The following is a 26,452-nucleotide window of genomic DNA, read 5'->3' on the forward strand; positions in this document are numbered from 1 at the left end:
TGCTGGTTTCAGTTCATTGTGAGGTTTGGCATTTCCCTCTACCTCCCTGGCCCATTTCCTCCTCTTGAAACATGACCGGTGAACTAGACAGCATGGAAGGCCCCTTCGGCTTTGAAATCATGAGCCTGGGTACGGATTTGTGAGCGCACAGACCGGGAAGCAAGCTGGCTGTGGGGCGGGGCATCCCCGGTCGGAGCAGTCTCTCCATTCTTTCCTGCAGCCGGAGGGCCCAGAGCAGGGCTCAGGGGCTCACTCACTGCTCTGTTCCTGAAGCACTCAGCCAAAGAACGGCTTCCTTTCCACCGTTATGTAGACAAAGATCACGATGATGAAGATGCCGAACACAGCAAGCTTCAAGCCCACCGGAAGAATTTCTAGGCTCCCGCACTCAAAACTCCTGTTCACGGGGCAGTAATCCGTCTCCCGGGTGCTACTCCATCCTTTGAATCTGCTGTTTGACGCTCTTGCAGGTAACCTGTGAAAACATTAGTGGCTCTCAGGGTTGTGTACAGCTATGACTTGAGCAACCCCTTTAAGTATGTGGCTCTTGGGCCCCAAGGGAGCAACCGCGGTGGGGCTAAAATTTAGCGAGCAACCATCTACTTGTTTAAAACCTATGCTGATTTCAACAAGTGAGATTAATGAGGTATCACAAGGATGTGAGATCCCTAAAATCCCCCAAAGCATTTATTTAGTATTACTACCCGCTTGCATAAAATCTTTCAATGCTGGCCCAAGGCCTGCCGCAGGGACCTGCATATCCTTGGGTCCCCACCGGGAATGGTGGATGGGGGACGCCAGTACCCATGCTCTCTCCTTTCTCTCTTCGCAGGTGTGAATAAGGACTGCCTGCCCCTCAGGGGTGGGATGGGATAGGGCTTTTGAAATCTGTTAATGTTGGTTTAAAAGGGCAAGATGGTACATTCTGAAATCTCTTAGTGAGAGTTTTATGTACCCACTTGTCTAATCCTGGAAATCTGCCTAACTTTATTCAGAAGTTCTGGAACTTCCCGGAAGACTTTACTTTCTGAACAAGTAAAATGGCCCGTCTTGAACTCTTATTTCAACTACCTGCTCCTTTTTTTTTTTCCTCTCTCCCTATTTTCCAAGACATTAATAGTAATAAATGTCTCCAAAGACTGCAAATCAAGACACTTGGACTCTGATCTCAGTTCATTGTGACTTTTGGCATCTTCCCCAGCCTCTCTGGCCTGTTTGCTTATCTCCAGATGTAAGTGGGGAACTGGACAATATGCAAGGTCCTTTCAGCTTTGAAGTGATGAGATACGGGACTCCTGGGTGGCTCATGTGGTGAAGCGTCTGCCTTTGGCTCAGGTTATGATCCCAGGGTCCTGGGATTGAGTCCCGCATTGGGCTCCTTGCTCAGTGGGGAGCCTGCTTCTTCCTCTGCCTGCCTCTCCCCTACTCGTGCTCTCTCTCTCTTTCTCTTTCTCTCCCTCTCTGACAAATAAATAAAAACTTAAAAAGAAAAAAAGAGGGGCGCCTTTGGCTCAGGGTGTGATCCCAGAGTCTTGGAATCGAGCCCCACATCAGGCTCCTCTACTGGGAGCCTGCTTCTTCCTCTCCCACTCCCCCTGCCTGTGTTCCCTCTCTCATTGGCTGTCTCTCTCTCTGTTAATAAATAAATAAAATCTTTAAAAAAAAAATGACGAGATACTATGAATCTTTCTTCTTTTTCAACAGATCCTTTTCAGCCTCAAGCCCTTCACAGAAATCTGAATAACAAAAATTTCCCCAGGAGTTATATAAGACAACAAAATCCTCTCATATGCTAAGAAAAGCATTACCTTATTCCCTCAGAATGCTTATAAGCCAGGCAGTAGACATCTAGGGCTTCTGGTTTAGTGATGGAAGTCTCTGGTCTCTAATGAACAGAAAGAAAATATCAAGAATTTATTGTTTCCAATGTCTTGGACAAAGGACTTTTTTTTTTTAATTCTAGAAAAAGTCATATAATCCGAGGACTGATAAGATGTTTCGGGCACGTCAGGGTATGTAGCCACCTCATAACACGAACTTTAGGTTTGCCTTTGCTTAATAATTAGCAAAAACATTCAAGTGCCGTGGAGTAATATTTTACTTCGGTGACTCACGCATTAACAACAGACACACTGGTAACTAGGGTCACGTGATGCAAGTCGCATTCTGGTCTTAAATATCAACTCTTTCTTTTGCTCTTATTGCACTTTATTGCCTGGAGCTTTTTTCATGAGCAGGCATCATTTGTACATAAAGAATAACATTATTTTAAAAAAACAAGTTGGGGGGGCGCCTGGGTGGCTCAGTTGGTTGAGCAACCGGCTTCTTGGCTTCGGCTCAGCTCATGGTCTCAGGGTCATGAGATCGAGCCCCGCATGGGGCTCCGTGCTCAGCGGGGAATCTGCTTTGGATTCTCTCTCCCTCTCCCTCTCCCTCGGCACCACCCCCCCCCCGACTTGTGCACTTATGTGGGCACTCTCTCTCTCTCAAAAAATAAATCTTTTAAAAAATAAAATAAAGAAGCAAAAAATAAAAATAAAATAAAAAGCAAGTTGGCCATAGACAAAAACTGGAAAGTAATTTCAGAAAACGAAAATGTTGTCCCGTAAACGAAAATGATAGAAGTCAAGACAATCACGTTTTCTGTTCTTTTCCCAAAACTTTCTTTCATCTTGTTATTTTTCCTACAAAGTGAAAAGGTGTAGCTCTCTATGCCTTTGTTTCCTCCCTAAGAAATAGTTGTAAAGATTAAGTGACAACATATGCAAAATGAGGGGCGCCTGGGGGCTCAGTTGGTTGAGCGTCACCTTCAGCTCAGGTCATGATCCCAGGGTCCTGGGATTGAGCCCCACATCGCACCGGACTCCCTGCTCAGGGGGAGTCTGCTTCTCCCTCTGCCCCTCCCCCTGCTCATGCCTGCATACTCTCTCTCTCTGAAATAAATAAAGTCTAAAAAGAAAAAAAAAACAACATATGCAAAATGATTAAAACATCTCTAGGCACATAGTCAGCATTCAATGAATGTTAGCAATAATGATTATGATAATGGTAATTATTATGAAAACATTGCTGTTTTTCCTCATATGTCTGGTTTTCCTTGATTGTCCACTCATGGTTCTGATGCAGGCCTCATCATCCTCAAATGTCTGCGATGTCCAGGCCGGCTGTGTTGTGTCTGCAGGACCGATGGTCTCAGCCCAAGGTGGGCTGGGGAGGGCATGGCCTGGTGTACCATCATTTATGGCTGATCACCTGCTTCCCGGGACTGGCCAGGGGTGCCCAAGCAGCTACGGCCTCCACCCCTCGCCTCCACTCCCTGCCTCACCTTCTTAAAGAAGATGTCCTTTTTTTTTTTTTTTTAAGATGTTATTTATTTATTTGACAGAGAGAAACGCAGCCAGTGAGAGAGGGAACACAAGCAGGGGGAGTGGGAGAGGAAGAAGCAGGTTCCCAGCGGAGCAGGGAGCCGGATGGGGGCTCGATCCCAGGACCCTGGGATCAGGCCCCGAGCTGAAGGCAGACGATCAATGACAGAGCCACCCAGGCGCCCTAAAGAAGATGTTCTTAACAGTGGTTTAGTGGTGCCCAAGCCGGGCCTCTGCCGATGGCAGGAAGCCGCGCCCAGCACAGGAGTGCCGCGTCGAAGGAGACAGCCCAGCGCAGACACCGCACACGCACACGCCTCTACGATTGCCTGGAAGAGGGGGACCCTTGGGGAAAAGGGACTTTGAAAATTCTCACCAAGGTACCACGTGGACTAGTGGTGGTTTGCTCACCGAGAGACACTTCAAACTCTTTCCAAGGGCATAGGAAAAATGGTTTGTAAGCACATTCTTTTTTTTTCAACCTTTTTAATTACAGAAAGTTTCAAGCAGACACAAAAGTAGACAGCAGTATAATGAGCCTCCACGTACCGTCACAGGCAACTTCTTTTTAATTCTCTTACGTGTGAAAATAGGCCTGTTAAATAAAACATTTGGGGTAGAAGTCTTTGCAAAATCAAATTATAGGATTTCACAGCTCTTAGGCGATCCAATACTCCCTCCCTTCTCTTCCCTTCTGCCACAAGGAGGTTTCGGTCTTTGATTGTTTTGTTCTTTTATCATTGCTGTCCTTTACTATTATTCACGTGTAGAGTTCTCCTACAGCACGTAAAATGTGCACATTTTGATTTTCAAAAAAGGAGTAATCATGGCCTATCAACTTGACTATGCGGCCATCAATAATAATAGTAATTATAAAGTCAGGGGAAAGGGTTATCGATCACAGTAAACAGAGGATAGGATTGTACGCACACAGGGATGGCGACTGGCTAAACTCACACGCCACGTGCAGGTAAACAACTAGAGGGAAACAAACAATGAAACGGTTTTCGTGCCAGGTGGCATGTTTAGAGTTGATTCATTTTTCGTTTCGAAAAATTCCCTTCATGTTGTTAAAATACGGTTTTCACTATAAACACCATTTGCAATGGAACTAAAAAATATTGGTGTTCATTAAAGCAATGGCTTAGTGAGGGTGAAATCGCACCCGTGGGGGAGTGTAATGCTCCTTTCTCCCTATGCCCAGAGCGAGAACCTGCAAAGAAACAAACAAACAAAAAAAGCTGGCTGTTTTCAAAGCATTCACAGCTGAGGGTGAGGGGAATGTGTGGCTGCCTCTGCTTCCCCACCCCCTTCACTACCCTCCCCCCGCCCCCCCCCCCCGCATTCAAGTCAGAAAACGACACCCATCCCCATGTCATTGATCACAGCTGTAGTTACAAATATAGTAATTCTGAGATATGCCAATGCAATAAACAGCTTGCATCTTAATATAATCCTAGCTGACACTTATGCCGTTATTTCCTGTGTGCCAAGCACCACTCCAAGCATTTTACGTAAGTAAACCCATTTAATTCTCAATACCACCCTATGAGGAAGGAGCTTTTACGGTGCCCATTTCACAGATGACAAAACCGAGGCATGGAGAGTTTAAGTCATGTGACCTGGGTCACACTGCTGGTGAGATGGTGGAGCAAGGAGTCAACCCGGGTAGTGTAGTCTCAGAGCCCCTGCTCTGATCACCCTGCTGCCCTGCAGAGGGTGGATAGTGAGGCTTTACTAGGAGAGAATTAGAAATCCCGTGTGCTGAGCACCTGTTGTCTTGGGCAATCCACATGCCTTGAGCCATGTAATCTTTCTAACAACTCTGCAGTGACCATTTTATAGATGAGAAAATAGAGGTTTATGGGAGTGAAACTATTTGCCCAGGTTACACAATTAGGAAAAGACACAACCATCACTGAAACCCGCATAATCTAGTTCCAGCGCCCTGTGTTCTTGTTTTGTTAATATTTCTATTGGGAAACTCATCATGAAAAATAGAGCAAAAACATGTGTCTAAAAACTGTTTTCACTAATTGATAAATGATCAATCCATTAATTCATTTCCCATGGAAGTAACCCTTGTAGCCATCTGATCTGTTCTTGAATATTTTTGATGAAATGTTTTTTTTAAGAAGATTTTTCTAGGTAGACTGATTTTGTGCGAATTCTGGCCTACTTAGTATATGCATGGAATCCCAAAGTGGAGCGTGTATGAGGTATTATGTCCTACTGTATCACAGGGAACTACGAAACCCTGGCTAACACCCAGAACCAGACGAACAAGAATCATTTTGTTTTCTCATTCAATCCTTACTCATCAAAAAATGTATTTGGTTTTTGAACATGATCTACCTTGACTAAAGCCATTCATTTTGGGGCATGAGAAAATACAAGTGTGTTTGCACTTCCACAAGATGTGTATTTGACAAGGTGGACCCCCAAACCTAGCCAGAGATGTTATAGCGCCCCCTGTAGTAATAGGTAATCAGAGAGGGTGTTGTGTGCTGGGCTGCGCTGTGCCAACTTCCTGCCCGCTCCTTTCTCCTACTCTCCCAGGACGACTTCCTCCTCCTCCTCCCCTTCTCCTCCTCCTCCTCCTCCTCCTCCTCCTCCTCCTCCTCCTCCTCCTTCTTCTTCTTCTTCTTCTTCTTCTGTAAGGTTTTATTTATTCATTTGTCAGAGAGAGAGAGAACAAGCAGGGGGAACAGCAGGCAGAGGGAGAGGGAGAAGCAGACTCCCCGCTGAGCAGGGAGCCCGATGTGGGGTTCGATCCCAGGACCCTGGGATCATGACCTGAGCCGAAGGCAGACGCTCAACCGACTGAGCCCCCCAGGGGTCCCTCTCCCAGGACTTCTTACTGCTGGCCTCTGGGGAGTCAGGAGGCAGTACTGTTCCTGGGGGTGGGGATGAAACCCTCTCCTAACTGCGATGGGTTACACTTTCCAATCACTCTATTTCATGGACTCAGTCTTTCAAAAACAGCTTATGATATAGAACCAGACATTTTTACCAACGGCTTGGCAAACTGGCAGTTGTGCTCCCGCTCCCAGGCAGAAAAAAACGTTTTGATTTAGAGCTCTTTAAAATTGAGTTAACCTCAAATCCCTTTATTGACTAAAAATGATTCCGTTAATAAAAGATCCTACAGTGATTCCAGACTCTCACTTGTTTTTACCTCAGCCTTGATTTAATAAAGCTCTCATTTTCAACATTGTGCTCCGTTAACCTAAGTCATGATTTTGAATTAATTAAAAGCCTTCTAAAATAATCTATACCACACTAACAGAAGAGAGGTTGAAAACCTTATGATCATCACCATTTCAGGTTTTTTTAAAAAAACGGAAACTTCTGGGGCGCCTGGGTGGCACAGCAGTTAAGCGTCTGCCTTCGGCTCAGGGCGTGATCCCGGCGTTATGGGATCGAGCCCCACATCAGGCTCCTCCGCTGGGAGCCTGCTTCTCCCTCTCCCACTCCCCCTGCTGTGTTCCCTCTCTCGCTGGCTGTCTCTCTCTCTGTCGAATAAATAAATAAAATCTTAAAAAAAAAAAAAGGGAAACTTCTAGCAAACCAGAAATAGAACGGGAACTTCTTTAACTTGACAAAAAGTGTCTTCCAATACCCACACCAAAAATCATACTCAAAGACAAAAATGCTAAATGCATTTCCTTTAAAATCAGGACCAAGGAAGGAATTCTTATCACTCTTACTTAATACTGTAATAAAGGGGTCTTAGCCAGTCCAGCAAAACAAACAAAAAAACGAAAGGTATACAAAGTGGACTGAACAAATCTACAGAAAAATTATTATAATTGCAGAGGGCCATTGTCATAAGATCAATATGCAAAGTCAATTGTGTTCCTACATACTAGCAACAAACCACTCAAACATGATTTTTAAAAGGTACTATCCCAATAGCAACAAAAATTAAAAAACAAACACAGTTACCTACAAAAGCTAACAAAAGATGAGCACAACCTACGCTGAAAACATCGTAAAATCTGGGGCGCCTGCGTGGCTCAGCCGTTAACGTCTGCCTTCGGCTCAGGTCATGATCCCAGGGTCCTGGGATTGCCCCGCATCGGGCTCCCTGCTCGGCGGGAGGCCTGCTTCTCCCTCTCACACTCCCCTTGCTTGTGTTCCCTCTCTCGCTGTCTCTGTCAAATAAATAAATAAAAATCAAAAATCTAAGAGGCAGCCCACAGAATGGGAGAAGATATTTGCAAATGACACTACAGATAAAAGACTAGTATCCAAAGATCTACAAAGAACTTCTCAAACTCAATACGTGGGAAACAAATAATCAAATAAAAAAATGGGCAGAAGATACGAACAGACACTTTTCCAATGAAGACATACAAATGGCTAACAGACACACGAAAAAATGTTCAAAATCATTAGTCATCAGGGAAATTCAAATCAAAACCACACTAAGAAACCACCTTACGCCAGTTAGAATGGCAAAAATTGACAAGGCAGGAAACAACAATTGTTGGAGAGGATGTGGAGAAAGGGGATCCCTCCTACATTGTTGGTGGGAATGCAAGTTGGTACAGTCACTTTGGAAAACAGTGTGGAGGTCCCTTAAAAAGTTAAATATTGAGCTACCCTATGATCCAGCCATTGCACTACTGGGTATTTACCCCAAAGATACAGACATAGTGAAGAGAAGGGCCATATGCACCCCAATGTTCATAGCAGCAATGTCCACAATAGCTAAATCGTGGAAGGAACCGAGATGCCCTTCAACGGATGACTGGATTAAGAAGTTGTGGTCCATATATACAATGGAATATTACTCAGCTATCAGAAAGAACGAGTTCTCAACATTTGCAGCAACATGGACGGGACTGGAGGAGATTATGCTAAGTGAAATAAGCAGAGAAAGACAATTATCATATGGTTTCACTCATTTATGGAACATAAGAAATAGGAAGATCGGTAGGCGAAGGAAGGGAAGAATGAAGGGGGGGTAAACAGAAGGGGGAATGAACCATGAGAGACTGTGGATTCTGGGAAACAAACTGAGGGCTTCAGAGGGGAGGGGTGGTGGGGGATTGGGCTAGGCTGGTGATGGGTAGTAAGGTGGGCACATATTGCATGGTGCACTGGGTGTTATACACAAATAATGAATCATGGAACATTACATCAAAAACTAAGGATGTACTGTATGGTGACTAACATAACATAATAAAAAATTATTATAAAAGGGGCGCCTGGGTGGCACAGCGGTTAAGCGTCTGCCTTCGGCTCAGGGCGTGATCCCGGCGTTCCGGGATCGAGCCCCACATCAGGCTCCTCCACTATGAGCCTGCTTCTTCCTCTCCCACTCCCCCTGCTTGTGTTCCCTCTCTCGCTGGCTCTCTCTCTGTCAAATAAATAAATAAAATCTTTAAAAAAAATTATTATAAAAAACCTTAAAAAAAGAAAATTATAAAATCTTACTGAAGGACGTCAAAGAAAATTTAAATTAATGTAAAGAACATGAACAGGAAGACTCAACAGAGTAAAGATTTAGCTCTTTTTAAATTAATTCAAAAAGTCAATAAAATTTCAATCAAAATCCAATCTGAATGCTTCATGGAACTTGACAAGCTTATTCTAAAATTTATATGGAAGGACAAAAGGACAAGTAAAATAGAGATACTGTTTTAAAACAAGGAGGATGGGGACTTGCTAAGGTAATTAAAACATTCTGCTATCGGCACAGGCTGGACAACTGATCAGAATAGAGCCCCATTGAATTAATCACAGCTTTTGTTTTCTGTGGTTTATGATGCTTTGACATCTCGAGTCTTGCTAATCTTAGAGAGAATGCAGGTGAACGAGCCTTTCATAAGCAAGTCAACCAACCCCAAACCCATACCCCCAGCTACCTCCTTCGTGTCTCATATACCAGGCCAGTATTTCCTCCCGCTGTGATTCAGCTCAGATACTGGCCAACTAGGAACCACTCCTGTAGCCTGGAGTTCACTGAAATTGTTCAAACTAGCCAATTCTAAAATGCTTACCTTACCTGACCAATTTCTTCCTGCAAAAACCACAATAAAGTCAGTGCCTATACCTTCCCCTCACCAGTCTCCCCCCAACCCCGACCCTGGTACTTCCCCACGTGGCCCTGCATACCAGGAATTCTTTTAGTGGTATTTGTCTCCATATCTGTCACCTTACCATACCCGATTAAAACAAATCCTGGGTACATTTGGAAACACCCATGTATGTATGGAAATTTGATATAGGACAAAAGCTAACAATGCAGATCAGAAGAAAAAGGACAGACTTCAAAAATGGGATTGGGAACAAGATGGGATAGATACGCTTCTCTCAATTTCTTCTGCTGAGTATCACTCCAAAACCTGGATGTTTATATATAAAGCAAACGTAAGAAGACACTGAAAGGTGGAGAGAAGCAGAGGGACTAGGGACCTTGGCACCCAAGGAATGACACATGGGGAGTGCCCTGGGTCTTCCTTTCACCCCCCATATCCCAGATGGAGTGCTGGAGAAGTTGGCAACCTGAAAACGGTAATGGGTGCAAATGGAAAAAGCCCCCAGAAAAGCCAAAGGACAGGAAAGGAGAAAGGGGCAGCCAAGCAAGACAGAAGACATTTTTGACAGTCACTGCCCTAAGCTGGCCAGACAGCCTACCCTTGTCCGCACCAGCCAAGGTGGAGGGGAAGCCAAGACCACCACCCCCAGGTGTCAAACCCACTCCCTCCCCACAGGGGTGGAGTCAATAGAGGCCACGTAGGAGCTCCCCCAGCAGTCCAGCAACAAGGCACCACCCGCAGACCAGGGTGGCCATGGAGGCCCAGTGGGGAAACTGGACTTTTATCCCCACCTGACAGCAAAGAGCTGGCTCCCTCTTCCCCCACCAGTGTGGAGTCTGAGGAGGCCTGCTAAAACAAAATATTTAACTGAGATCCAGAATCTCATAAACATCAACAGAGATGACACAAATGTTGGAATTATCTGAGCAGGATTTTAAAGCAGCCATCATAAAATGCTTCAAGGGGCAATATGAAAAGGTTTGTAACAAATGAAAAAAAAATAATAACTCTTCACAGAGAAGTAGAATATATACAGAAGAGCCCCGTGTAAATTTTATTTTATTTTTATTTTTTATTTTTTTTTAAAGATTTTATTTATTTATTTGTCAGAGAGAGAGCACACGAGTGAGCACAAGCAGGGGGAGGGGCAGGCAGAGGGAGAAGCAGGCTCCCTGCTGAGCAAGGAGCCCCATGTGGGACTCGATCCCAGGACCCTGGGATCATGACCTGAGCTGAAGGCAGACACTTAACCGACTGAGCCATCCAGGTGCCCCCTGTGTAAATTTTAAAGTGAAAAAAAATGCAACCACCAAAATAAAAAACTCACTAGATGGGCTTGACAGAAGAATGGGGAACACAAAGGAAAGAATCAATCTACGTGAAGATAGAACAGTATAAATCACCCACAACAAAACACAGAGAGAAAACAGAAAGAAAAAAAAAACAGATAAAAAGAGTCTGGGGTATTACAGAAGATCAAACATTTGTGTCATCAGAGTCCCTAAAGGAGAGGAGAATGAGGTCAGGCTGAAAAAGACATTTGAAGAAATAATGGCTGAAAATGTCCCAAATTTGGCAAAAGACATAAATGTACAGATTCAAGAAGCTGAGTGAATTCCAAGCAGGACAGATGCAAAGAAATCCATGCCAAATACACATCATAATCACACTTCTGACGACCTTTGTGCATCAAGAGACATCACCAAGAAAGTGAAAGGGCAACGCTCGGAATGAGAAAAAATATTTGCAAATCTTACATCTGATAACAGTCTGGCTTTCAGAATATATAGGAACTCTTACAACTCAACAATAAAAAGACAAGCAACCCAGTTAAAAAATGGACAAAGGGCTGGACTAGACATTTCGCCAAAGAAGATATACGAATGGCCAATAAGCACGTGAAAAGATGCTCAACATCATTAGTCATTAGGAAAATGCAATTCAAAACCACATTGAGATACCATTTCACAGCTTCCAGGATGGCTAGTGAAAACAGGGTGGTGCAGAAGGACAAATGTTGTCAAGGACACGGTGATCCTGGATCCCTCGGACGTTAGTGTGAATGTAAAATGCTGCCGCTATTGTGGAAAATGGTTTAGCCATTACTAAGAGTGTTAAACACAGAAATACCACATGACCCAGCAATTCCACTCCTAGGTGTATATCTGAAAGAATTGAAAGCAGGTATTCAAATACTTGTCCTTGAATTTTTACAGTATCTCTTTTCCCAATAGGTAAGAGGTGGAAACAATCTAAATGTCCATCAACAGACGAATGAATAAGCAAACTGGGGTCTAGTCATATAACAGAACATTATTCACTCAAGCGCTGATAGGAATACATGCTTGCAAGCCGTCAGGTGGGTGAAAGGAGCCAGTCACAAAATATCACATACTGAATATTCCATTTATACAAAATATCTAGAAGTAAATCCATTGAAACAGAAAGCAGATTAGTAGTTGCCAGAAAGGATTGGGGAGGGACTGCTTAACGAGTACTGAGTTTTATTTTGAGGTAACGAAAATGTTTTGAAACTAGATAAAGGCGGTGGTTTCACAGCGCTATGAATGCCCCAAATGCCAGTAAATTGTGCACTTTAAAATTGTAAATTGTATGTGACTTTAATCCTAGTAGAAAAATTTCTGGGGTGCCTGGGTGGCCCCGTCAGTTAAGTATCTGTCTTCGGCTCAGGTCATGATCCCAGAGTCCTGGGACAGGGGCCCTGTCTGGTTCCCTGCTCAGTAGGGAGTCCGCTTCTCCCTTTCCCTCCACCATGCCGGCTGCCACTCCCCCTGCTTGCGCTCTCTTGCTCATGCTCTCTCAAATAAATAAATAAAATGTTCAAAAAAAAAAAAAAGAAAAATGTCTGGTTTTTTTTTAAAGGATATGTGTTTTCCAGATTCCTAGTTCCAGAACCTGTTTGGGACCTTTTTTTTTTTTAAGGTTTTATTTATTTATCTGACAGAGAGGGAACACAAGCAGGGGGAGTGGGAGAGGAAGAAGCAGGCTCCCAGCGGAGGAGCCTGACGTGGGCCTTGATCCCTGGGATCACGCCCTGAGCCAAAGGCAGACGCTTAACAACTGAGCCACCCAGGCACCCCCAAAATTTCTGCTTCTTGTCACTGTAGTGTGAATATCCTTATGTCTCAGTCTAAGGAAATACATACTGAAGTTTTAGGGATGGAGTAAAAGATCATGATGTTTAGAATTTAGTCCAAGAAAAAATAGATAAAATTATAGAACAAATATTGCAAAAATGTTAAAAATAGGTAAATCTGGGTGAAGGCCATAGAAGAACTATTTGTTAGAAACAGAAGTAAGCTTGAAATTAATTTTTTCATTACTTTTTTTTTAAAGGCACTGGGGAAAGAGTGAAAAGACAGGGCCCAGGTGGCGGATGGTAATGGGGGAGGCTATGCATGCGTGGGGACAGGGAGTAGATAAGAAATCTCTGTACCTTTCTCTCAATTTTGTTGTGAACCCAAAACTCCTGTTAAAAAAAAAAAAAAGGTGTCTGCTGGTGGTGGCTGTGTTGCTGTCTGGTAGAGAGGAGTGGGAACTGGTGGCTGCGGCCTTTGGGCTGGTATGAACCATGCTCTCGGTGGAGGCCGGAGAGCCAAGCCAGAGCCATGGCCAGTACAGTGGTAGCAGCTGGACCGACCATTGCTGCTGCAGGATTTGCAGGCCGTTACGTTTTGCAAGCCATGAAACATATGGAGCCTCAAGTAAAACAAGTTTTTCAGAGTCTACCAAAATCTGCCTTCAGTGGTGGCTATTATAGAGGTGGGTTTGAACCCAAAATGACAAAATGAGAAGCAGCATTAATACTAGGAGTAAGCCCTACTGCCAATAAAGGAAAAATAAGAGATGCTCATTGATGAATTATGCTTTTAAATCACCCAGACAAGGGAGGAGCTCCTTATATAGCAGCCAAAATCAATGAAGCTAAAGATTTACTAGAAGGTCAAGCTAAAAAATGAAGTAAATGTGTGATGAATTTTAAGTTCTTGTTAGTTTATGTATACAGGTGCTAGCTTTTTATAATAAAATGCCTCAAAGTTAAAAAAAAAAAAGATAAGTCCAGACTACTAGAAGATATGTGCTACACTATGACTGACAAAGGATTAGTATTCTAAATATATAAAGAGATCCTGTACATTAACAAGAAAAAGATAACCTAATAGAAAAATGGGCAAAAGACACGAACCGGCACTTCATAGATAAGAAAACACAAATGATCAAAAACATGTAAGAAGATGCTGAACCTTATAAGCAATACTAAACAAATTATTATTATAATGAAATACAATCTTATACCCTATATACTACTTTGACAAACATTAAGTGTGGTGATACTAAATTTTGAAGAAGATTGAGAACGATGGAGCTCTTCATATGTTGCTGGTAGGAATGTAAGATGGTGCAGTCACTTTGTAGAGCAATTTAACATGATCTCTAAAGTTGAAGAGGTCTGTGTCCTTGGCTATCCAGCAATTCCACACCTAGGTGTATTCATTCAATCAGAAAAAAATTATTGCACTTGTATACAATGGGTCATGTATCACAATGTTTGTAGCAGCATTGCTCGTATTAGAAAAACTTGGAAATAATCCAAATGTCCAATAAAGAAGGAGCGGATCGATATATTTTTATAACTATATAGCAGTACAAATGAATGAACCAGCACTAACATTGGAAGAACCCCATGGCATAATGCTGAATGATAAAGGGAAGTTATAGAATGCTTACATGATGATGCTATTTATTTATTTATTTATTTATTTATTTATTTATTTAGAGAGAAAGTGGGAGGAGGGGCAGAGGGGGAGAGAGAGAGAGAATCCCAAGCAGGCTTCACGCCCAGTGGAGCGTGACATGGGGCTCGATCTCATGACATTGAGATCATGACCCGAGCCCAAATCAAGAGTGGGATGCCTAATCGATTGAGCCACCCAGGCGCCCCATGATGATAGCATTTAAACAAAATCTAAAATCAGAAGAAACTAAAGTTTGTGGATACTCTAAAGGAAAGGAAAAAAATGAAAAGTAGTAAATTCAGGGTAGTGGTTACCTTGGGAAAAAGGAGGGAAGAGGATTATGATCAGGGAGGGCTACAGTGACCTTCAACGGAACTGATTTATTTTTTTAATCTCTGGGGTGGGAGTCTAACTGCTCATTACAGAATTCTTTATACCTTTTTTAGATGCATAAGATATATTATCATAAAACGTCAAAAAATATTTTCAGGTTTGAATTTTTTTCTATCCCCTTGGGCAAATCCCAGGTACCCATCTGCATATATGTCAGCCCGTTTGAACTGCGCTGATTTCTGTACCAGGGTTTTTCTGTGTGATTGGAAGGGTCGCAGAAGAGTGCCTCCTACGGACTCTCATTACAAAGCAATCATCAGAAAAGAAGCTTCTGCTTCCATGGGTGAATAGATGTCCGGGAGTCCTTCTGCCATAGCACGGAAAGAGACACTGGGGGGAGCTGTTTCACTACTCAGGTGCCTGGTTGGCTTTCCTCCCCTTTCCACAGCCTGATCTAATGGAAAGGGCAATAGAATGGAAACCAGGAGGCTGGAAGTCCATTACCGATTTTTCTGCTACCTCTCTGTGTGGTCTTGGGCGAGTCATAATCCCTCTCCGCCTGTTTCCTCATCTGTAAGATGAGCCACACAGCCTCCTTTAAGAAGCCTTTCAAATAGGAAATTCCGTGATCAATAATTACACTAAACCATGCCTGAACTCGTGAATAGTGATGAACGGTGCCCAGTGCTTAGGAAACCTTAACAAGTCCCAAGAGATTAAAATAATCTGGGGTTCTCGTATGGGAGGTACAATGGGAAACTCCCCTCCCTAAATTGGGTATATATAGCTATAGACCCATAATGCAAAGGATAAATTAGCTAAAGTCAGGGTTATATTCGGAGGTGAAAAGGAAAAGCTGACTTTTCTAAATAAATTCATATTTTCCTGTAGAAAGAGAACACCACTACTCACAATTCAGTTTTATGAAAATAACTTTACCTTTATTTACATGTTATCACTGTAATCAGAGTTTGGTTTCACTATCTCTTCCTGCTGCTCTTGTATTTCAAAAACTGGGTTCTATTACACAGAAAGAATCAGCATGTAATCAATAAGATAAAGACATATTGATCATTAAGCATATTTAAGCATATCTACCAGGAGGTTAGTATTTTTATAAGGAGAATGTTAAATTACATTCCTTGTAAAGACAGCATTTAGCTCCCATTAGCACATGTTACAGGTAAGAATAGAGGGCTTATTAAGTAGTTATAGAATATGTAATTTACTCTTCACTTTGACCCAAGTGGAATATACAACTACTACTGGGAATAAGGATGTTTCTCAATTGATTAAGAAGCTGTTACAGAGACGTTTAACATCGGGTCTCCTAAAACCCTTGCACGCCACTCAACTCAAACTGCACACTGAAGCAGTCCTTTAATACATATTCCCTCGGCACATCGGGCCTCCCAATGGCAGCTTTTGGGGTAGTCAATGCACATGCTAATTACAGGCCTGCAAGGTAACTTATCAGCAATAATAAGAGAGTAAAAATCCTATTAAAGTTTTGGCACAAAGATATGGAAACAGACCTCAGAATTGGATGCAAAAAAGAGACGTGAAGCTTTCTTTCCCTTCCTTTTCCTCCCCTGGGAGTCAGTGTGTCCTGCCCTGGAAATGGGGCAGAAGGGACACAGACGCAGAGTGTCACAGGCCCAGAGGCTAAAGAAATGGGAGTGCAGGGGGCTGTGTATTTGGAGGAGGGTACTGGGATGCCTGGTAGTTGAAGAATGAGGGCAGTAGGGGAGGGGAGAGCAGGAAGGCATTAGTGTGCCCTGTGTCCAAGGAAGAGAGTCGGTGAGGGGACGGCCACATGGAGGGGTTGGCATGCCCCGCGGTGGAGGAGGTGGTGAGGGGGGTTGTGCAGAAGAGGTGGTGCTGTTATGACGGGAGATTGGCTATACTGAGAAAAAAATTTTTAATTGAACAAAAATATATTGAGGATAATGGTAGCCAGGTTTCTCACCATCGTAGGAAGGGGAAAGGTTGGAAGGAACATTGAAATGTTGGATTGGAACTGGAGCTCAACATGGACTCATGGCTTTTAACTTTATATATATAGAGAGATAAAAATAGTTCTAGACTTTTAGGTGTATGTGTACATACGCAGATGTTTATTTTTTAACTCTATTCACTGACAGGACCTAGAAGCAATGACTCCCCAGTAACAATGAGCTCCCTAAATGCCTAGATTTTGGTTTCCAAATACCACCCTGCAATGAAAGGAACCAAGGCTCCCAGGGCATGAAAAGCACAAGAAGGGGCTGAAATATCTTGTGCCGGAAATTAAGAAAATCCTCAAGGAATAATGAGGACATGTTAAAAGGACACAGTATCTGCTTTGAAGGGGCTCCCACCGGCCAAATCTGAAACAATTTGAGCATTAAAATGATATCAATGAATACAACCTACTGAATCAAAAGGAATCAACAAGTCCATGCTAAAAATATATATGAATGAATGAATGAGTGAATGAATGAATGAGTGAATGAGAAGGGGAGATCTTCCACTTACAGTAGAATGACAACTAATAAATACAAAAGGAAGGATAGACATAGAAAATCTTTTTAACTTTATTTTTAATTTTTTTGAGTAATCTCTCTCAAAAGAGAGAGATTGGGGCTTGAACTCACAACCCCGAGATCAAGAGTCACAGGCCCTGCCAACGGAGCCAGGCGGGCACCCCTAGAAATAAAAAATCTTAATGGGCCATCATCATAATGGAGGTGGAATCAGGCAGACATCCATGGGCGCTAGGGCTAATGGATGAGGTTTGACGAGGAACACTATGTTGGTATCATTTCAGAATAATTCCCCACAAAAGACCGTTCAGTTACAAAGGGGAAATGACGGTTTTATGGAGAAATCTGACAGACGCCAACTTTCCCAGGTGATTTAGGTTACCATCACCACCAGCGGGACAGGATGACATTGTTCCCTGGTGTGGTGCTCTGAGAAGAGCACAGCACCCCGTCTGAGGAATTTCTGCCCAGAACGCAAGGCCTCTATGAATAGTCAAAAGGAAAAATCAGACAGAAAAAAATCACCCCACAGAATGAAAGGCCTGTACTTTTTAAAACAGTCAAGGGCATGAATGAAAAGGAAAGACTGAGGCACGGCTCCTCCAGACTGAAGAAGGCTGCCGAGAGGCAAAGTGCATTCCTGGATTGGTCGTGGACCAGAAAGCAGAAAGACATGTGGGGGACAACCGGTGAAATTGGAATGGGGTCGGAATATTAGACAGTAGCACTGAATCAATGTGAATGTCCTTCTTTGGAACGTCACATGGTGGACATGGAGGAAAGTGTCCTTTGGGGGTAGGCAGAAGACGTGCAGGGAAGCTGGGGGACTTCCTGTCAACAGTTGGCCCTCGAATGGTTCAAAGACACAATGGTAGTGCGCGTGCGTGGTAAAGCTAACCACCGGATAATCTGGGTGAAAGCAACCTAGGAGTTCTTTACACTAATCTCGCCACTTGCCTAAGTTTGAAGTTATTTCAAAATAAATTATTTTTTCAATGTTTCAAAAGGCAGGGGAAGGATTTAGCAGAAGATTAAGAAGGAGTCCTTGGGGCACCTGGGTAGCTCAGTCATTAAGCGTCTGCCTTCGGCTCAGGGCGTGATCCTGGCGTTCCAGGATCTAGCCCCACATCGGGCTCCTGGGCTGGGAGCCTGCTTCTTCCTCTCCCTCTCCCCTGCTGTGTTCCCTCTCTCGCTGGCTGTCTGTCACATAAATAAATAAAATCTTTAAAAAAAAAAAAAGAAGAAGGAGTCCTTATATTCAAGGAGGGCACATATGACTTTTTTTAAAAGGTTGGGCTGCCTCATTCAACACACAGCACTTCCAGAGAACAATCTTTAATTATATCTGTAATTTTAAATAAATAAATATGCCTGTGGGCACTCTGATAAATCCTTCTCTGCAGCACTTAGGAGTTCAATACTGAGATTCGGATGCCATCATATTATTTTCCATTAAGTACTTTGCTTTGTTTTGTAGATAATTAAATACCATGCTTTTTCCATGATAGTACTGATGATAATAGCAGTTATTATTGTACCTACATGGCTCTAACTGTGTGCCATCACTACTCTGTTCTACATATTTTAACTTAATCCTCACAACGCTCTATGAAGCTGAAACCATTATTATCCTGATTTATAGACGAGGAAATGAAGACAGCGAGGTCAGGTGTCTTGTCCAAGTCAGTGGCCGAGCTGGCATTTGAACCCAGGCAGTATGGCTCTAGAGTCCAGGGTTGTGATACACATATTTTTTGTTTCCAGAGCTTGTTTTTAAGTTTCTTCAGGGTAGGAACCATGGCTCCTTTTGCACCTAGTTTCTTCCTCAAAAAGGTCTAGCACAATGCTCTGTATAGATAAATAGTTGTTAACTCATGGGCTGAGACCCAGGGGTGGAAGGTCTGCTGCCACCATTCCCTGGGTGGTCATCAGTTCACTGTGCCCTAAGCATTGTCCCTCAGGAGACCACGTTAAGGTGTGCCGAGGAGGCAGAAGAGATGTATGGAATAGGAAGTCAGAGAGAGGGAGCTCATCGACATCTGTATATGACAAAGGTTCCCTTCCGCATCAGCCAACACAGACCAAGTAACTCCCGCCCCCTCTCCCCAGACGCCTGGCCCTGGATTCAATGCAGAGGATTCAAGGCCATAGGTTTTCGCCATCAGAGTTTTACAACCTGAAGCCGAAGCTCTTAGGCAGAGGCTGGGAGTTGGAGCGGATTGCAAGGGCAGGTTGCTAGGCTCAGACCCACAGAACACATTTTTAGAAGCTCCCAGTGGAATGTGTAGCATAGGTGGCAAGATGAGAAGAGAGCATTCCAGGCTGGGAGAACAGAGTGAGCCGGGATTCGAGCATGTGTGTCTGGGAGGGAACAAGGAGACCCTGAAGGGGCCAGGAGCGCTCCGGAGCACACAGCTCCCAGGCCCCGCTGCTCTCCGGGGATGGGACAAGCAGCCGTCCGCAGACGGGCGTGCACATGCCAACACCTCCACTCCGGAGCCACTCTTAAGCCCAGGGCGCCCAGATGCCCTGGTTTGCCAGAACAGTCCTGTTGGACTCCTGTCATTCCAGCATCCCTTCTAGAAGTGTCCCCTTTCATCTCAAAAGCATCCTGTCCGGGGCGTGAATGACATGGTCACCTTACTCAGAGGCCACTTTATACACCCTGACGTTACGGATCATTCTGCTTCCCAAACACCCCAAATCCCATTTCCCCCTCTTCGGTAGAAGGGACTGAGAGCCCGCATTACACACATTGACTTTCCTGCCTTCTCCAGCACTGGAGCCCAGAGTCCCTCTGATGAAAAAATCCCCCATTAAAAAATATATTGGCCTGACTTTCTGAGTGGTCCTAATCTCCAAAGCAGTGGGCTGCATATGCGATCTGATAAAACATACACACACAGACACACAGACACACAGACACACACACAGACACACACACGCAGGATTACAAAGCGTCCAGAAATGGACATAATCCAAATCTCAAAGTGGTCTGTATTCCACTGGAAACCCTCCTAGGATAAGAGGGAAATAGGTATTTGTTGGTGTTTCACAGAAATGCAAATTCTACGTCTCCAGCTACTCAGGGGGCAGTTAGGTACACACCACTGCTCTCGAGTAATTAAAGTCTATGGTGTTAGACAAGTGACTCCATAAACACACTTTTTACCACCTTTTACATGGAAATTTAAATGCTTACTTACTTTACTTCAGAATTTAAAGTTGAACAGATGTCTCAAGGCCCTTCTGAGAGTCAGAATGGCTTATCTAAATCCTTCAGATCAAAACATTTCGGGCCATCACAAACTTTCTATTTAATTCTATTGCCAATTCAAAATATCGATGTGGTTTTATTTCAAGTTTACGGATAGGAAAGACCTAATGGCGCTGGTCCCGCCCCCATGCCTTGCGAACACTCAGGTTGCGTTTTTCTCCCGTCCGTGTCTCTGCAGGAACTAGACGAAGGGGTGTTCTGCGGAAATGAGGTCTTCTGAATGGAAAGGAGTCCTTTGATGAGCCATTTGGAAGATTTTTAAAATTCTTTTCGAAAATTTGATAAGCTATCAGCTTTACTTCATCAGATTTGAATTCTGTTCAGATGGGAAGCCAAAGCTGCAGCCTACTACAGGAATATGTGTGCGTGGGGTTTCCTTTTCATTTACTGAGACTCAGTGAGGAGCATAAATACTAGACCACATTCGCAAACGAACCTGTTGGTCGCTAGAGCTGTTTGGCCGATGTGATGAGGTGAGCTCTGGGCTCCTACTCTGTGTGAGAGCCTGAGACAGCTGGGGAAGGGGATGAAGGGCAATTTTAAGGGGAGGACAGGCATGGCCTTGGAGTCGGGCCTTAAACAATCACAGGATTTTAACCACAAGAAAAATGGGCAGGGGATGGGGGCAGAGAATGAAAAGAATTCCAGGCATAAGGAACGGTTGAGGCAAAGGCACATGGGAAGGACATGAGAGGGGTGGGAAACCAGGGAAGGCTCTGGAGGGTGATGAGGGAGATACTGGAGTCTCTTTGGGGTGGGTAGTAAGTTTGCACCTTGCTTCCGGGCGAATGAAGGACGAGGCTCAAACTCTGTTTGTACATCTGACCTGGAATCAGGAAGGGTTAGCGGTAGAGGTCGGTTAGGAGGGTATTACAAGTGTTCCAATAAAAAATAAAAAGAGTAATATGGGGGCGCCCGGGTAGCTCAGTCGGTTAAGTGTCAGGCTTGATCTCAGCTCAGGTCTTGATCTCAGGGTTGTGAGTTCAAGCCTGCGTTGGGCTCCGGCGTGGAGCCTACTTAAAAAAAAAAAGGGAAAAAATGGTAATATGGGGGCAAGTTAGGATGGCAGAAAGGAGGGATGGATTTTTAAAAATCATAATTCATTGGCAACTGTTTACATGTGAGGGGCTGTGGGTGTGCCAAGATAACTCTGAGGCCTTGAACCTGGACAGCGGGAAGGTGGTGAAACCATCAAGGTGAACCAAGGCCACAAATGTGGGTTTGGGGTGAGTGAAAAATGAGCGTGGTCCTGGATGTCCTCAGTGGGAGGAGCTAGGAGGTAGAGCTCGCCACGGGGAGAAGGGTAAATAAATACACTTACGTAATCTATGAAAGTTCAAGATGATAAGTAACATTTGCTGCATGAATGCAGGAAAGAGGGGAGGATGGAAAGACAAGGAAAAGGAAAGAGCTCTCTGGGAGTGGCTGGGTGTGGAGGCCTCTGCCTCAGGGGAGGGGCCGTGTGGAGGCTTCCATGTGCAAAGATGACGTGAGGTAAAGGGAAGGAGGCGGGCAATGGAAATGATGCAGAGCAGAGGAGAGGAGGACCGGAGACAGATCTCACTGAGGGGCCGGAAGACAGAGTCAGAATGGGAACTGTCAGAGGCGCAGAACCAGGAACCGAGTGAACAGTGTTGTCAAAATGGAAGGAGACAGGCATCTCCAGATACGGAGGGACAGTGGTCAGAAGACTGGGAAAAAGTCCCTGGGATTGGCCTCTTGGAGTTCATTATGTGAACTAATCATGTGCCTCGTTCCAGAGCTTTCCTTTCACAGCCTTTCACTTCGCACCCACCCTGTGAGGTAGTACTGCTATTAAGCTGCACGAGGAGCTGACTTCTGTTAAGTGACTTCCCCAAGGCCCCAGGACGAAGCCTGGGGAAGGACAGGGCTCTGAGCCAGCGAGGCCTCACCGCAAAACCTCTGACCCTCGCACACTTGGCCGCGAGCTTCGACACGGCGGCGAGGCGTGGGAGCCAGAGCTCAGTGTCTGGGAGAGAAGGAAGCAGGAACTCACATTGATTCTCCACTCACGGTGGGTCTGGAGCCGTGGTCAGGGCTCCCTGGGAATGTGGACCCCGGGGGCCTGGGAAAGGGGGGGGGGGATGGCAGCCAGAGGGCAAAGCAGGGCAGCCACAAACTCAGGGAAGGGCAGGAGGATGGTGACTCTGGGTCCTGAGCCAGAACATGGAAATAGTTTCACCAAACAGAAATCTGCATTACAATGAGCTGCTGTAAACTAGGATTTTAGGGCTAGAACGAAAGGGAGTAACTAGCGATTTCCTTTCTTAATACATAGGAGGAGTGTTATTTCCTATATTTAATACATTATGGGTAAAAGTATTCATGCATTAGAATTGTACATACTTTTTTGGGTCCCTTGTTTTTTTCTGATGAGAGAATGATATTTCCTTTCAAAATGATAGTGGCATTAAGCTCTGGATCATGGAAAACAAAAGGAAAATAGGCCATGAGAACATACGAGCTAGAAAAGGAAATAAACACCAGTCGTCGGGGTGAATTCTCCCAACTGCAGGGCAGAAGAATTTCGTGAGGGAAAGAAAATTCACTTTGCCCTTCTGAGGGCAAAGGGCATTTCTGCAGTAGCCTTTGTGCAAAGTGCTGAGGCCTTCCCCTGGGGACGCGGGGAGGGCTCCTGACAGGAAAGCTGTCGTATTTGTATGACTCCAGGAGAAACACACTGCCGAGCTCAAGCTGGGCTGCTGTTTGCAGTCTAGTCATTGACCCTTTGAACCAGCTGCAAGCCTCACGCAGCCCTGAATGTCAAGATCCGGCGGGAGGCTTTTCTCCTTTGGGTCCGAGGAAGCCCCCAGAGGAGGGAAGGCCAGAGCTGCGCTAAAAGGCTTTAAGATCAGGGAAGCTGCCAGGGCCAGGAACGGTGGCTGTTCATCAGCCCTGGGCTTCCACCCGTGGAGAAGCATTTTGATAAACCTGGAGCAAAATCAGGGCCTTTGCACACGCAGCAGAGCTGCGGGAGAGGATTTTAAAGGAGCCCTCCGACTCAAAAATATTTGGGAAGCTGGAAAAGAGGTTCGACCTTTAAAGCTATGTCCACTTGGTGCCCAAACAATGAGAGAAAATGAAAAAAATAAATCAAAGCCCCCCATTGTCTGGATAGCCTACTGCTTTGCCTCAGGTCTGAACTGGTCCCCACCACACGCTCCCTCCTACCCAGGACGAGGTGTTTCTGTGAAATGCTCAAGGCTGAATCTCCCCAGGACCTTATCCATCCCATGGCAACCCCTTCATTCTAATGCCACCGGGGTCCCTGAGGCCCCTCCAAAGAGCAGAGTCAATGTCTCATTCAGCCCTGACCCGGAGAAAGCAGTCATTGCGTACTTGACCTAAGCTCCATCCTTGACACCGTAAAACTGCGTGACAAGGGAGGGACTGACCCAGAGCTTGCAGCTCCGGCCTGACTGCCCGCAGTTGGCTGGCCTCGGGTGGACACAGTCTGGAAGGCAGTGGCCAAGCTTCCAAACGAGAGTACCCATTTTCTCGAGGCCTGGGCATACACGCTTCTCTGGGGAGGGCTGCGTGCTGGGAAGCAGGAGAGCTTGGCCTGGGACCACCCCAGCTTGGCTGTGCAGCTTTGACCTGCACTCCTGGACAGCTGTGAGCAGTAAGGACACAAGCCTTCCTCTCTGGAATCTTCCAGTCTGGCCCTTCATTTCATCAGAGGGCTGGTCTAGTCCCTTCAGCTCCTGTCTAGGGCAGGAAACACACACAGTCCCAGGTCTGGGCAGGACTCTGAACATATCCCCCAACCAGAAAGGGTCTGGGGCATGCTCAGGGGCCGATGGGGTCCATCTCCCAGGCCTGGTGCTCTTTCAAATGAGGCCGGCCACGCGGGACTTAAGGAAAGCTCTCAGAGCTGCAGCACGGCAATACCAGGCACCACTGGGGGATTTTTCGGAGGGCCCCAGGCACCCGTCTTACTTGTTAAACTATTCGCTTGAGCTATATGAAATTGCCATTTTTTTGTAGGTCAAACACGGTCAAAAAGGTAATGTGTTCATCCTCACAATAGAAATTGTGAGAACAGTGTAAGGCATGTGTGAAAAGAGCACAATTATGAGAACCAGACGTGGGTTCAAATCTCAGTTCTGTCACCCTCTTTTCAACAAACACATTCTGCATTCCCGCTCCATGCCTGGTTCTGTTCCAGGAGCTGGACGTGTAATGGTGACAGAGACAATGGACCTTGTTCTTCATGGCACATGCTGGAGCCACTTCCTAGCTATTTGATGTTGGGCCAGTCACTCGGCCTCTCGGAACTTCAGCTAAAAGTTTGTGAGCGTTAAATGAGCTATTGCACATTAGGCCAGAAATGCACTGGGGGCCTTCAAGGCATGGTAGTTCCTGTTATTTTAGTGTGGCTTGTAGAGGACTCCTACTAAATGTTTATTGAATGAAACAACCCTGGAATGGATTGTAAGAATCTTCGAGCCCACCCCCTACAGGAGAACGGTGCCCGTGGGGGCAGGGGCCAGTGGAACAGAAGCCCCCGGATCCCAGAGACCACAGCTCTGACCTACCCTGGGGCCTGGAAGAGACCAGCTGTGGTCAGCTCCCATGAAGTCAGGAGGGCAGTAGGCAGAGGAGTTCCGGGAGGTACCATTTGGCTCATCTTTCTGAATGGGCTTGAAATCATTTCATCTGAAGAAAATGATTGCCACATTTACTGATTGAGGCAAAGCAGAGGTTGGGACCTCAAAGGAGATATGGAAACTACCTGCAGGAACTCCCGGCTTGAGAACGCAAACAGAGATTTGGCTCTGGCTAATAAGAGGACATGCAAATTGACCAGTCCTTCCGCCCCACTTTCCACCCCGAGGAGTCACGGGCATGAACATGGACATGGAATAACGGGCTCCTTTCGCAGCCCAGGGGCCTATCCTCCAGGCTCTGTGTGCAAATAGGCCATAAGGACATTCCACAGGTCACCCTGTATAGCATTACAAGCCTCACAGATCATCCCAGACAAGGTTTGAATAAACACACAGTTACAATCTAGCAGTACAGCCTCTGAGGGTACCTTCACTGTCTTCATCATCCTGAGCTCTGTCCAGCTCCTCAGGTCCATTCATCACAGGTGATGCACAGGGAGGTGAGACCAACAGTTGCACTAACTTTTTTTCATACACTTTTCTGGTGGAAGCTAAAGAAGAATGTGGAGAACAGAGTAAGTTATTCTGCTTGTGTAGGCGACCTCACTGCATTCACGGTATTTCACCGCCGGATCCTTGTTCTTCTACCTTACACTGTTGGTTAATTACAGTCTTTACAATTAGGTCCACCCCACAGCTTCTCAACACACTCCTTTCCTTTTTCTTTTTTTTTTTAAGATTTTATTTATTCATTTGAGAGAGAGAGGGAGAGCGTGCACAAGCAGGGGGAGAGGCAGAGGGAGAGGGAGAGGGAGCCCAACATAGGACTCGATCCCAGGAACCCGGGATCATGACCCGAGCCTCGAAGGCAGACACTTCACCATCTGAGCCACCCAGGCGCCCAGTGCTCCTTTCCTTCCACAAACAATTAAGGTGAGGCCTCCGCGGGTTAGGCAGGGAGACAGGCATCGGATATATACAAAAGTAAGACTGACAAAGTGGCACTTCCTATCTATGGGGAATATGAATTATAAGTACATCAACAGTTAACATAGAAATGAAAAAAACCAACAGGGTCATACCATCAAGAGTAACTGGATTTTCCTCGTTGGAAAAAAACCAATCCTTTCTCTTGGGCACCATACTTAGTAACCTGTGTGTAGCATCTGGGTGTATTTATCACTTCTTCCCTCTTTACGGTTTTCTGTGTTTTAAGAAATTTTTTTCTATTTCCCTTTTACTGTTTTTTATTGTGTATGTTCCTTCCACTGTAAATAATTTGAAATCTTTGGAGGTAGTTTTTAAGTAATAGACAACGAGTCTCTCAAATTTGCCGTATACATACGTAGTATGGGTCCAGGTGAAAATCCAAGCTTAGTAAGTTCATGCTGTAATTCATAGTCACTCAGACACTTCACATCCACCATGGTGTGATAGGAGCTTGGTCTCTTTCAGACAGTGGAATCTATGAAAGAGGAAAACATTAAATTCATTAAGGCAGCCTTGCAAAGGAG

General features: G+C 45.0%; 1 protein-coding gene and 1 pseudogene across 2 annotated transcripts; one reads left to right on the forward strand and one right to left on the reverse strand.

The window, feature by feature from the left end:
* Nucleotides 1-26,399, reverse strand: LEMD1 (LEM domain containing 1). Of its 2 annotated transcripts, XM_026480515.3 has the most exons (5): nucleotides 26,284-26,399; nucleotides 25,367-25,489; nucleotides 22,675-22,745; nucleotides 1,809-1,885; nucleotides 1-475 (listed from the first exon to the last, which is right to left on the reverse strand). In XM_026480515.3, exons 1-5 carry the CDS (start codon nucleotides 26,363-26,365, stop codon nucleotides 277-279), a joined length of 552 nt encoding a protein of 183 aa, XP_026336300.1. In that variant the 5' UTR covers nucleotides 26,366-26,399; the 3' UTR covers nucleotides 1-276. The 2 variants fall into 2 exon arrangements, with proteins under 2 accessions (XP_026336300.1, XP_044233670.1); XM_044377735.2 differs by lacking the exon at nucleotides 25,367-25,489.
* LOC113242485 (mitochondrial import inner membrane translocase subunit TIM14-like) lies at nucleotides 12,956-13,471 on the forward strand (annotated as a pseudogene).
* Nucleotides 26,400-26,452: the final 53 nt, after the last annotated feature.

The sequence above is a fragment of the Ursus arctos genome, unplaced genomic scaffold (genome assembly GCF_023065955.2).
Source record: "Ursus arctos isolate Adak ecotype North America unplaced genomic scaffold, UrsArc2.0 scaffold_2, whole genome shotgun sequence".
Taxonomy (NCBI): Eukaryota; Metazoa; Chordata; class Mammalia; order Carnivora; family Ursidae; genus Ursus; species Ursus arctos.